The 13775-nt window shown below is 37.4% G+C and overlaps 1 protein-coding gene across 1 annotated transcript in view; it reads right to left on the reverse strand.

Moving 5' to 3' along the window:
- The window catches only part of LOC138064476 (GTP-binding protein Rit2), a 184067-nt gene that overhangs the window by 93298 nt on the left and 76994 nt on the right, over positions 1–13775 (reverse strand). Inside the window, exon 3 of the mRNA XM_068927295.1 lies at positions 9417–9490. Coding sequence (XP_068783396.1) covers positions 9417–9490 — 74 coding nt within the window. The remainder of the gene's footprint in view (positions 1–9416; positions 9491–13775) is intronic.

Here is a 13775-nt window from a genome sequence, read left to right on the forward strand (position 1 = left end):
TTACTATAGCAGGTTCATTCATGTGGGTATTAGCCTCATCTTCATTCAGATGCGTCTGAGACTTTGACTTGGTAAGCCTAAATTTTCTTCCTGTCTAAAAGCCACCAGAGTCTGTGATGTTAGATACTGGCTTCTTTAAATCGTTGTGAGAAATCTCTTTCTATCACTTGTGAATTCACATCCTTTTCTAAATAAGGGCTTAAAGACTCAGGTTCCTCTTCTCTTTCTAATTATGATACTTCTTCCCATCATATCTGGTGTTGCTCCCATTCACAGACCCTTCAGGATTAAGTCTTACATAAGGCAGGTAGAGATGTCCCTTCGCACTCTCAGCCCTGAGGGATCACTATTGCACAGCTCCATTAGCTAGCAGCAGAACGTCTTGTATTCAGTTGCTGTTCTATGTTCGTATACTGCTCTGCGTTCGCTAGCGCTCTGTTAGTCACAGAAAAGGAACACCTTTGCTGGGTTATAAACTAGGATTGAACTTCATCAGCCCAGTAGAAAAAAAAAAAATAAGTAAAGGAAAAATAAGTTTAGAAATAAAGACAAAGCAGAAAAACTTTCCAATAAAGTAACACAGAACTTTGCAACATAACATCACAAAGCAACCCTTCTTTCCCACTAAAGACTTACTAAACAACCTGCTCTGGTACTCAGGTGCTCTCTCTCGCTCTCTCTAAGCAGCTTCTCTTCATTGATGTTCCCACTCTAGTTGCCCTCCTGCCCTCAGGTGATAATGTATTTGCCAGTTTGCTGCACCTGCGCTATGAGTAGAGCTTTATTAATCCTGCTTTTGTAAAGGTGGCAAACAGCTTGCCATATCCAGTAATGAAAATATACAGTCCATCACCTGGGAGTTGATATTGACTTTTGATTCACCCCAAAATATGGATGAAATAACCATATTGGTTTTCCAGAATGCCAGGAAAAATGCGTCAGGGCTACAGTCACTAACTCAGAGAACTGTCTTTTTCTTTCATATTAATGCTAATGGCTTCTTTCTTGGGGATAAACACCTTAGCAATTTTCTCTTAAATGCACGCACTGAAGCAATCTTCATTGTTAACTATCTCTAAAACCCTCAATTGTATTTAGTTTACTGTGCACCATAAAACACTTTTTCCCCCTCCTCATTGGTATGCAAGAAAGAGTGAAGCCGATTTTCGCCTTTTATCACAAATGCATCATAAATGGTAAAGGGAAAGAATTAATAGATCGGTAATTACATTTTAGTAAACAGCAGGGGAAAAAAAAGACAACAACCCACTAGTGAAGAGGTAATGACCGCAGCTGCAAGGAAGGGCTCACCAGGGATCCCATCAACCTTTTGTCAGCTTACATGGGGATTGCTGACTTGCCATCTTCCCCAGTCAGGCTTGTGCAGCCTTGCAGAGGTAAAAGCAGGAGGTGATGGAGTCAGACATGCCACTGCACTGATAAATGACTGCAAACGGTATGCTGGCTTGCATATGTATTCTCTCATGATAACTTCCATAACGAGTTTGCTTACCTTAAAAATTTCACAATAGAGAGACTTTCTTTCCCTTCCCTTGCGCCCTACTCATCACCAGAGATACAATCTGAATGAAGAATCAAAAAAAAAAAAAAAAAAAAAAAAAGAAAAGAAAAGAAAAGAAAAAAGAAGCAAGCAAGCTGTGTGGTGGCTTCTTTTAGACTTTTGAAGCATTTAATCAATTGTGGGCTCATTCATGCCACTGAAATTTAGCTCAGTGTTTATCTGAAGAATGTGATCCCTGGGGACTACATAAATCATCACCAATATGAATGCAAAACAGTTATGTTACAGTTGCATTGATTTTGTGCTGCTGACAGTATTAAAATCTAGTATGACTCTGTGACAAAAAAGGCCTGAATTGTCGTGTCCCTATGACTTAAAGATTTCTTCCAGTATAAAGGAGATCCTGCCATTCTCTTTTCTTTGCATTTGCATTAATGTTTCCCGTACAAGTGAGCTGGCTTAGTAGAATTAAGTGCACAAGAACGGTCACTGGATTGGTATCTATAGATGTCCAACAGAACACCACTCTCAGTGACCTTCTGGGGACTTGTGGAGACAGAGCCCTAGCTGGAATAGTGGGAATGTGTGCCACCTCAACTGTATGCAGCTCACAACATGTGCCTAAGGTACCTTCATATGCACTGTAGCTATCCTGCACTAAGAGATGGTCCTACCTTAATATTAGCATAATAGGATACATCTCACTAAACTCCAGATATTTACAACATAATTGTCCATATCTTATTTAGTTGCCTCAACTCCCTCATAGTAAATGAAAAGAAACAAGCCCAGAAAGGCGTCTGAATTATTTTAAACATTTATCTTAGACTGAGAGGAATTATGAGATCAAAATAGCTATTTCTTTTCACCATTTATAAAAACAATCTAGATGACCAGTTTAGATATAAAAGTCCACATTTTGAATACCTTAAGATAGATAAGGGTAGTCCCTCTTGGGACTACCAAAACATACATCAACATATATGAGGTGCATCCCACACCTCTGCACTTACTGCACGGCACGGCATGGCACTTTGACAAAGCCATGGCAGCCTTGCACATCCTCTCATTTATGATCATTAGAACTTGCCACTAAGAAATGACTTGGAACAGAGGAAGTGTCATCTTGAAGAAATACATCCTGAAGCACAGTTTGGGACAGTTTTTAAGTCCTGCTTGAAAAGTGGGACATGGAAATAACGTCAGGTAGAGGCCAAAATAACAGAGAGAGCTACAAGGTATAGTAACTCCCTCCTTGAAGTGAGAAAGAAGAAATAACACGTTTTGGGCTATTCTCAGCATGAACACATATAATATAATGCAGGACTAGAAATACTAACTGATTCATCCTTTATTACACCATGATTCATTCATTGACAGGGACAGGACAGGAAATTGGGAATCTTAGTTGCTACTTGCCTATTCTTGCTAAACTAATAAACTCCTTTTTCACAGTATATGTCTAGATCTTTTCCCACTGAAGCCAAAGGATATTTTGCCAAAAATTTGAAGGAAATTTAATCTATGATATATTGGAATATTTTTTTTCACTCAATATCTGTGCCAAATAAATGTTTCTTCAAAATCTGCCCTTCCCCAGAACAAATCATTTGGTCATGGGAGTGATAAGGAACAGCTTGACTTGAGAAGCAATTAACCAAGTTTTCAGCGCTATGATTTGCTTTCTGATTATGTCATCACCAGCCTGTGAAACAAAAATATATAAAGAAAATACAATTAATGTTCTTCTCCTGTACTCTATGTTAATGCTTGCTACTTAGTTCACCACTACTATGCCTTAAAAATAAAATGGATTTCATTTACTCACTATCGTACGTAGCAGAAAGTGCACTAAAATTATTTTCCTCTTAAAAGTACAAGCTGTAAAGGCCCATTAAGATATAATTACTGCCAAAAAGGCTTTTTACATTTCCTTGAGATAAGCTGCAGTAGCTTAGTCTGAAATTCAACTTCCATTGATTCAGGATTGCAGAACGGCATGTTTAGATAATAAGTAGAAGGATCTCAGATAACAGCCTGCGTGAGTCATCAGACCATGGTGTTTAGTCTGAGAAAGTGTGTTTATCTGAAGGGCTCTTGGGACTAATATGGTTCCTCTTCAAAGCTTGAAGCAGGGGGCAAAAATCATAGTCCTGGAGGTTGGCAGGATAAACATGTCCTGTGATTTGCTAGCAATTTGAGAGATGGATTTCACTACAGAGCACACTGCTGTTGTCAGGTTGAAAGCGTCTGCTTGAAAATGAATTCATGTGCACACAGCTCCAGACAAAGGAAAATCTCCCTGAAATGACATGCCATCACATTTTAAGACCAATTTTTCAAGTCTCTGATGCACACTTGGGAAATATATAGGTGCACTAAGTTTATCATAAAAAGCTCACATTTTAACAAGCAAAAATTGGTGTAATAATCTTGAAATGTACTAGCACTGACAGGTGCACAAATCCATTTTTTTCTGCATATTTGCCTGCTTTGTGTCTGAAAACAAGTTTGCCTTTTCCACATTGGGTCACCTCAGATTGTTTTTCAGTGAAGGGAATTCTGCCTGATGCTCTTTTAAAGTTTGGCTTGAGGTCTAAATATGGAGATTGGGTAATGAGTCATAAGGAGCAAACCTGTGGCAAGAATAAAACCTCCTGTGTCAGTCAACAGTTTATAAATATAGCAGAAAAGATAACTGCTGTGTATGTTCCACAAGGAGGAATTCAAACTGGGTTCCAGAAGTAGCAAAATATTTTTAAGTTAGAAGAGAAAATGAGAAAGTGTAAATGAGTGAACAGAAGGTTTCTGCAACTTCGTGTGGAGGCTTTTTGTGCACGGCTGGAGCAGTTGGGGGTTGTCAGTCTCTGATGATAACTGTGAAGGGAACTGAACAAAGAATAAAAGACTGGAGGACTGAATGTCCTTTCATTTTCACCCACAGGTATTCTGGAAGTCATAGAATTTATACTAGTTTAAATCAATTATGTGTATAAGCAGATGAAGTTTGTGACTCATTGAAGAAGGAAAACCACCGGAATACCTGCTCTCTCCCACCAAGTCTTAAGGAACAGAGAGAAATACATAGGTGTGTTTCAAGGGAGGGTTACTCAAGAAATGTCCCAAGAACAAGGTTGAACAAGACACTCCGAGCTGTCTTTACAGTTAATAGTTTGCATTTGCAGATTTCAGTTAAAGCTTTGCTGTTTATTCCATATGCCCTATTTCAGTCTACAGGATCAAAAAAAACCCCTCAGAATAGAAAATAATTCTGTTCTCTAAACATGGGGATCTAGCGTAATGTTACGTTCTCTAGCATATCTCACCTAGCTTCAAGTTGGCTCTTGAAAAGGCCATGAGTCTCCCATTGATTCTTTGGCATATTTAAGCAATTCTTAAGCAAATCTTCAGATATCTTAGCCTTTCTGAAGTAGAACTGGATACCTGTGTTTAGGCTGCTGAATTCCACCTTTAATTACAATAAAAGGTTGATAGATTTATGCACCACTATTTGCATTCTCTCCCTTGATATTTTCATTTTAGTGAAAATTACACTTTGATTCTTGTCTCAGTGTTCTAGGAAAAGAGATGTAGAAATGCAAGATTTTCTCATTGTATTTATTGCTTAGTGTAAAGTAAGAACAAGTCAAACTTTAAGACATTAGTTAGAAGATAATCATACATCTTGGCCTGAAGAAGATAGAACAGGTCATACATAAGTGATTTCAGGGAAGAATTATGGAAAGAAGAGCCAAAGGCATCAAGGATAGCACCTTCTAGCAGCAAATAGGATCCTTAAATATAGACATCTTCTTCTAGATTCAGTTATGCCATTGGAAAACAAAACCAATATGAATTCTTGAAATTCTTCAAGGTAAACTTTTTTTGCCTGAAGTTGATTACAAAGAGCTCAGACGGGCTCCCCTGGCAGGCCTAGTGGACGGTGAAAAACAGTGCTAGTGAGTTCAGTGAGCAACAGCTACTTACATGAGCCACAGCTACCCTCAGAATATGCCTCGCATTGCACCTTCAATGAAAAACAAATATTATAGGAACATTAGAGGATAACCAGTGATGTAGAAAAGAGGTATCTGGAAATCATGGAATATCAATCTGCCTCCTGTGAGGAGAAATCTGTCGTTTTCAACAGTGTCTATGTGTATATAGGAGAAGTGGAAGATCAATAACTGGATGAGCAACTCTTGTGGTTCATTCATTTTTTTTGTTTTTAACTTTGTTTGACTGTTTTTTAATTTCCAAAAGCTGAAAATCAGAAAAGTATTTCTGAAATCTCATCTATGTTTTTGACACTCCAAACTATATCTACCAGTAAAAATATTGAAGATTTGTATCCAGTTTCAGATACAAAATCAGATGTGGATTTTCCACTCTGGACTTGGCAATAACAGAACTATATTAAGTAGTAACAAATCACAACATCTGGTCAGTGCTTGAGTGTTCAGTTAGTGCATATGCACAGCAGGGAAGGGAGAAGCATATGTGGTGGAACATATTTTATAGAAGAGTGACCAAATATATTAACCTCAGCTGGTCTCTCTGTTGACTTATTGTGTTTCCCAAATAGGGGAGAATTAGAATTTTTGCTCCTTGATCTTCTAAAGAGATTAAAATTGTGATACAAAGTTGATGATGAAGTATTTATGACTGTGAGGACACTCAGAGAGAAATGAGATTTCCACTAGATGATTTAGAACTTGCAACACCATCTCTGACTTTACACGAAATCCACAGAGGCTATCACAGAGCACACCATCATCAGAATGATGCTTTGGGTTTTTTTTTCAGTTTGAACTTGAGTGAAAGTAATGTTAAGCCCTCTGTAAGGAAACAGGCTGTTTTAGCTGTTGACTTCAATGAGATTTGGATTAGGCCCTAATTTCTTTTAGAGTTGTATAGTGAAGATAGAGAGGCAGCAAATTCAAAAAGCCTAATAAGCATTTGCCAAAACAAACAACTAAATCCAGGCTATTTAGCCAATCTGAAAAATAGGTGCCTAGGAAACTGGGAAGAGCTTCCAAGAACACCTATACTCTGAGACTAGTTTCTTTGATAGTAGTCCAGAACTGGAAGTACAGGGAAATTTAAAGCAGAGATTTTCTTGTATCAGTTCAACTTGGAGCTTGAAGTGGTATAGCTATACCCTTGCTGTACAATGTCATAGGCTGATATATCTACAGAGTATGGTGCTACTGGCACAGGCCTCTGCTTGCGCCAAAATCTCTGCATCACATTTCATTATGTGGTCATTACATGCTCTAGGCCTCTAATATTATAGACATTTTGGTCCCTTTTTGAAGCAAAACTTTAAAACTCTCCAGCCTTTCTCAACTGTTCTTATCATCAGCTTTCACTGTATACATTGTTCCGATTTTCTCAACTTGCTTTAAAGCTGTCAGTTCTGATCAAATTCATAGTATTGGCAATACATTCCTCCCTGAAAATCTCAAAATAAGGTTTAAGTGAAGTTATTTAAATTCAGAAATAAAAATTGTATTGTGTTCTAAGGAGAGTTTTTTTTTTAATTGACTTGACTGACAAAATAAGAACCTCGCTTAAACTGGGAAGCTTAAGTAGCTTATTTTCAGCTACTTGTCAAAAGGTCAGTGCAAAGGGATATTTTTCCCTTCCTAATCTGAATCTAAAAAATCTTTCAATGGGGTTGGCCATTTACCTCAATTTTTTTTCCAATTTAAAAGAAGCTGGCAGAATCATAGTTCTAATGAAAAGAAGGTGTGATTTGACTTTTTTGGAAGAGAAGGAAATTCTGACCATCTGGTTCTATATTTTTTCAACAGTACAATCTTTAACGTTTCTAGTAATAAAAATACCTGGAAAAAGTCAAAGCAGAGAAGATGATTCCTCTTGGTTTTTACAACATGCTACTTCTCCAGCTCAACCCATTACCTTCCCAGTTCAAAATAAGAGCACATTATCCATTTTTGGTTCATTTATTATCCATCTTTGCTTTCATTTGAAGCTGATTTGTTTCCTCTGTGTATATGGTATCTGTATGACAGTTGCAAATTTGAGATTAGGTAGTTCATCTCTGTACAGCTCTGTGAGTGGGAGCACAACGTAAGGAGCTCTTTATCTTCTGTACGCTACATGAAATGAAAGGTACAGTTGCCGTTTCTATAGTTTGCAGAGAATAAATCACACACCCTCCCAGAGTCTCCAGAGAAATAAAATACCAGTAAATTGGAAAGGCACCTATGAGGATGAGGAAATCCTCTAGAACATTTTGCTCTCCTTTTCTTGCATTAGCAAAGAGCTGAGTAGAAAAATTATGATTCATCATTACTCTTGATCTCTGGATAAAATGTATTTTACTTTTTCGCCTTTTAACAGTTCCACAAAATCGGACTATAGAGAATTAAGCAGTAGAATAAGTGGACCTAGATGGTGAACTATAATAAAGGATAACACAGAAGATTCCTAAACATACAGGGCTTTACCAGACTAAATAGCTAGAGATATAATTCCCCTAGTAAGTGCATACTAATGACATTATACAGCTGAAGTTAGGTTCAGATTTCCTGAGTCTGCAAAGATGATCCTCTTCTCCATCAAAAGTACACGTATTTTCAGCCATGTTAATCAGCAGCAACTGTGGTGTTCCTTCCTCCCCATCCCCCGTCAAATCATGGCTGAAGCTATCCTAGGATTATTATGCATAAGAAACTTCTGGGCCTGTTTCAATAATAAATTCTAGGTCAAATAAATTCAAAGCTTTGGAGTGTTACCTTGAAATCTATCTTAGATTTCTGGAGAATCAAACACTTTCAGAGGAGATTCAGCAGCAAGTCCCCGGTTAACTGCTGGGACTATATACTTTTTGTTCAAGGAAGAATAATTCATCTTTTGATTCCTGAATCTTGGTTGAGTTCACTTTGAAATTGGCCTATATTTCATTCACAAGTGAAACTCATGCAAACCATAATCCCTCTGAACTACATTTGACCTGATGTAACTTGATGCTGTTCCAATTCTCAGCATTTCCACTATTTGCAGTGCCCAGCTTAGGGGCACTCAGATATTTGGAAAGCCTAGATCAAAGCTTCCAGGCTTTTATTTCTTAAATAAAAGAAATTTTTATTTCTTTTTTTAAGGACCTATGGTACTTGGACTGACTCGTTCTTGTACAAGGTGCACATAAACTGTGAAAAGTGGTTTCTTGTGAAACTATCAAAGCCTTCAAAGACAGCCCAACTCACACCTTAGAAAAAGATCAACCTGCTGCAACGTTTTGATTAAACGATAAAAAAAATTTAAGACGGATAGAAAATAAATTGAATCAGGTAGAGCAACTCTTGCATTTAACCTTTTGCTTTGCCTTACTGTCAGTGAAAAATGTACTTAGTTGACTGACAGCCATGTACACATATATATACATGCTATATGTATACTCTATGTTGCTTTTGGCAGTAAGACCTTTTGTTATGGGTGAACATTTGATGATAAAATGTAACACGAGGAGAAGAATGGTAAAAAAATACTTGATCTATAAGTATACTCAGATATCTCTGTAATATATAGAAAAACAGGAACAAAAAATATTTGAGATAAGTGAACCGTAGCATTCGTTCATTCCATGATTGTGACAGATGTTTCTGCCTACAAGAGAAAAAGAAATAATTTTTATCTTCTACTTAATTAATTTTGTCTATCTCTTCTGGTCAGATTTTGAAGTTCTATTATACCAATGAAACGCTCCTTTAATCTTCTCCTTTGTTAACTCTTCAGTGTTATTCTGCCACTGCTCCCTTTGTGTGTGAATAGGAAAGCTTGTTTCTAGCCCAGTGATCCACCTATCTGAGGTTAAGATCTTTTTTTTTATCTCTGGTAGAAAGGTTTACACTGGAAAACTACTTACCTGTCCAGCAGTGTCTAGAATGTCCAGATAAGCTGGTTCATCATCGATTCGGACTTGAGTTTTATAGGCATCCTCTGAAAAACACGGTGCAGTACTGCTAAGCATAGGAGTAACTCAGAGGGTTGAAAATGAAATGGCTTCACTGGTTTGGAGTAGGCTGTTCTAAAGCTCTCCCGCCTGACCTAACTTTGCTTTCTTTCAAGTCAAAGAGACACCTTTTCAAATCCTACCAGTGCTGAAAAGTGTAAGCAAAAGGAAAGTGATCTAGTCTTCTCTATGACATAGCCCCAAATATTAAAGCAGTAAAGGTGCCTGTGTTTAAAAGGAGAGCACAGACCATAGGTGCTGCTTAACTCACAAAGCTTCAGAGGCCCTGTATTCGTTTACGCACCAGGATGGTTTTTACTTACCGCGGTCACACTTCCACAGAGGCTTTCAAGTAAATACTCCTATTCTGAGCTAGACATTTTCCAAGTTACTGGGAAAATCTCCCTTTGGCTGAGGGGGGCTTCTACATCAGTTTGTCAGAACAATTAATTAGGACTCGGTACCTCTCTGCACAGTATGCAAATGGATTTTTTTTTTAAATAAATTCTGTAATCAGTGTCCTCACACTCATAAGGGCTGGAGGGGAGTGAAAGGATAAGCTGTGCTTGGTGGACCATTCCCTAAGCTCATGATTTCATCAAACTAAATTTGGAAGGAGAAAAACAAAAAACGTGAAATAATATTTACATAAACTATTTTCTTCACCTTTCTATTTCACTCCCCTCTCATTTGTATTTCCTTCCTCAGGTTAAATGGACCTTAGATACTAGGCCATGCTTATACTCAGAATTGTCCTAGAAATTATCTGTGTTTAATTAAACAATAATACAAAGCAGTCTGAATGGTCTGGGTGACTGGTATTGCACTTTGGCTGTGCAGTGAGGCATGAAGAGGAGACAAGTGCATTTAATGCACCCGAGAAGTGTCATTAATCAGCATGAGCATATGGCTGGGCCCCATCCGATAGCTCAATCCTGTAAACTCCAACTGCCAGAGAACCATCAGGACTAGGCTCTTGATAGCATTATACTGCAGGTAGTAGGCATTATGGGGATATTCAAACTTGTCCATACATACGTTTCATTACGTGACACATTATAAAAGCATAAAAACCACATTTGCATCTACAAAGAAGGTAAAATAAAGCATTCAGATACGAAGAATTCTGCATGGCCTTAACTCTGCCCACTTCTGCGTACTCAGTAGCAGGCTATCTTTAATAATATAATCACATACAGTAAATTCCATGAATCCCTCATTTCTTTTAGGCCACAGTTCAGTAAACTACTTTGACACCTACCATGCTTTAAATAAATACCTAATCCCATTGATATTAGGATGACCCAGAGGCTTAATTAAATGTGTGATACATTGTCTTGCTGAGCAGGGCCAGAGCATTCCAACCAGCATATGTTTCAGTCAACGGATCTCTTTCTTGGGGTTCCTGGAGAGGAAAACCAATGCCAAAGAGGGACTGTATATGGTGAATTAGGCTATTTACAGTTCAGGCAATCTATTTGGATAAGACAATGTTCCATGTAGGAGAACTGTTACCTTTTAACCAAAAGCAAAGATCAAAATACATGAAAATATGCACAATCAAATGCTGATATTTCCTTCATATAAATATTATTAACGCTATAAAGTATAATTAAATGTCTTGACAGGCAGGTGGGTGCCTATTTGCAATACATTCATGTATACACAGTTAACATACAACTCACATAAATTTAGCTTACGCTCTTGGCTCTGCAGCTGGATACCCTAAAGCCAGCGTGCTGTGGCCCTATTTCTCTCTTCACTTCAGTTTTAAACTGAACTCCTTTTTTCAAAGGAGTTACTGCAGAGAGACATTTGCATAACTAAATACAGAACTTGGACAAAAACGAAGCTGGAATCTAGAAAATTCCTGTCTTATTTGCTAAGGAAATGAATTAGGAGTCCAGGGTTGGTTATAAACAAAAGATTCACTGGCCTCTGTGAAAATAAGTCCTAGCTTTCAGTAAGTAAATGGGCAGGCATCTAAATGTCTAATTCCCTGCTGAGCTACTCCAGGTGTACCCTGATACCACGCCATATGAATCAGTAAAGTTTTAACTGCGAAAAGCTGGAGCAAGGCTATAAGACTGTGTTTACAGCCCTTTTCCTTTGCAAAGATAGCACTGAACATGCAAAATCATGTGCTATTTCCATTTATCTTGTGCCAAAATGCTGGCCCCCAAGCAGTTTATGTTTTGGTATGCCAGAATCATGATCCTATTTTCATTCTTTAAATATGCTAATTTTTTTTTTTTCTTGTTGGTGAAACATATTCTACTGAACATTGATCAAATACATTACGTTAAAGGATTTTCTAGGCAGTTGTGTTTGGAAGAAGATTTTTATTTATGGGATTCGTCTTTGCTCTAAGAAATGTAGAGATGAAACAGGAAGAAGATACAACTTTCATTTGTAATATTCTCTGTCTGCGTATGTGCAAAAAGCAGGACAGGACAGATGATTATTTTAAAAAGCTATGGGGTGTGCTAAGCAGGGGTCTCCTCAACCTGTATTTGAATGGGAAAGAAATGGGGGACTGAACACTCACTTTTCTTATGGTAATCACTTAAGAGGATGCTCAGACTTATCGGGGGAAGTATTATTCACAGCCCACACCTTATATGAGAGTGCTGATCATTGCAAGGCTCTCCCAGCCATGGCCTACCAGCTTGTTAGACTCAAACACAACAAGCCTTAGACTTTTGGGAAGCACTGACTCTATATCAGAGTGGAAGTGGAAGTGGAAGTGGAAGTGGAAGTGGAAGTGGAAGTGGAAGTGTCAGAGCACTGACTCTTCCACTTACTCTATATCTGCTGATGTCCCGGCCTACTAGGAAAATTAATATTTCCAATGCAGGAGATAGAAGAAAGATGCCTAAATTGAAAATGTTGATTCTATCTCATACCATATGGACCTAGAAGACCAGCTAAGAGGTAAAATGCTGTCCTGATGCTGTCCTTGTTCTACCATTAACTGTTTTAAACTGAGATTTCACCTCAGGAAGTAATGGAGGTAGAGCTGAGTAAGGGATTATCTAGAAAAATATCTTTATCTGACTTAGCTGGACTATAGGGAAAAGGCACAAACGTGGTAAACAAGAACGTCCTGGAGATGCCTATATGTTGATTCAAGCACTTTCGATCCCTTGGACCTAGCCAACATATTTCTGTTTCATCAGTAACTCTAATTCTGCTAATTAGAAACCATGGAGTCTTTACATCTTTCCCAAAGGACTTCAAAACAGACTACAATGTGGCTAGTCTTCTATAGTCCAGGCAACATAGCGCACGTTATGGTCACACTAAGGGAACTGATAAACTCTGAATTAAGATCAGAGAGGAACATGTTGTTAACAGGTAGACAGAGAACAGATGTGAAGATGTCCCAGTGAAATGCCATGTGAATGTATACGAAACAAAACAGGAAAATCAACATCAGGAGCACTAGCAAGCCTATTGTATGATGTGCTCTCTTTAAAAATTATTCATATTATTACAAGTGTTCTCTGGTATTTTTATACTATTTACAATGAGTGAATTAATTACATTTGCTTTCACTTAATTAATTTATATAACGCTCGGTAAAGTTAACGTGGAGCTGTTCAACACGTGTGTCTGGATTTTACATCCTACAGCTGTAAGGATAGATCTTTTAAAAATGTATTAAAAAGCCAAACTCTGGCTGGAATTTCAGCAAGTATTAAGATGAGGCACAAAAAAGAGAAGAGGATAATAATTAGCCATTTATATTTCTTAAAATTAAATTCAATATTACTAGCCTGTGAATTTAGTTATAAGATCCTAGACATAGTTTTAGCTAAAATGCAGCAGATTCAAACAGTAATTCAAAGATACACTGCAAAAATGAGCACTTGGTAGATATCAGAGAGAAAAAGGAAATAGAACTCCTGAACCATTACAGTCTGTATATCAAATAGCTGACTTCCAAACTGAGTGGTTAAAATATCTGACAAAACTTAATTTTTATAGGAAGTTATTCTCTTTTATATAGATATAAATACAGATATAGATATATAATCGCATAGATATGAAATAAGTGCTTCCTTAAGAATTTCATTTTCTACAAAATATTAAAACTTAGAATGAAAATAGGTAAAATTTTCAGCTTAAAAATTATACCATTTGACTTGATTTATTGTTGAACATCTTCTATTTTCCAAGCGGTAAAACAACAATTAGAACCAACTGGCTCCAATACTTTTTTATTATTAATTCTTTCCTGCTTTAATGAATATCTCATTTAAAGCAAGA

Source organism: Struthio camelus, chromosome Z (genome assembly GCF_040807025.1).
Source record: "Struthio camelus isolate bStrCam1 chromosome Z, bStrCam1.hap1, whole genome shotgun sequence".
In the NCBI taxonomy this organism is placed as follows: Eukaryota; Metazoa; Chordata; class Aves; order Struthioniformes; family Struthionidae; genus Struthio; species Struthio camelus.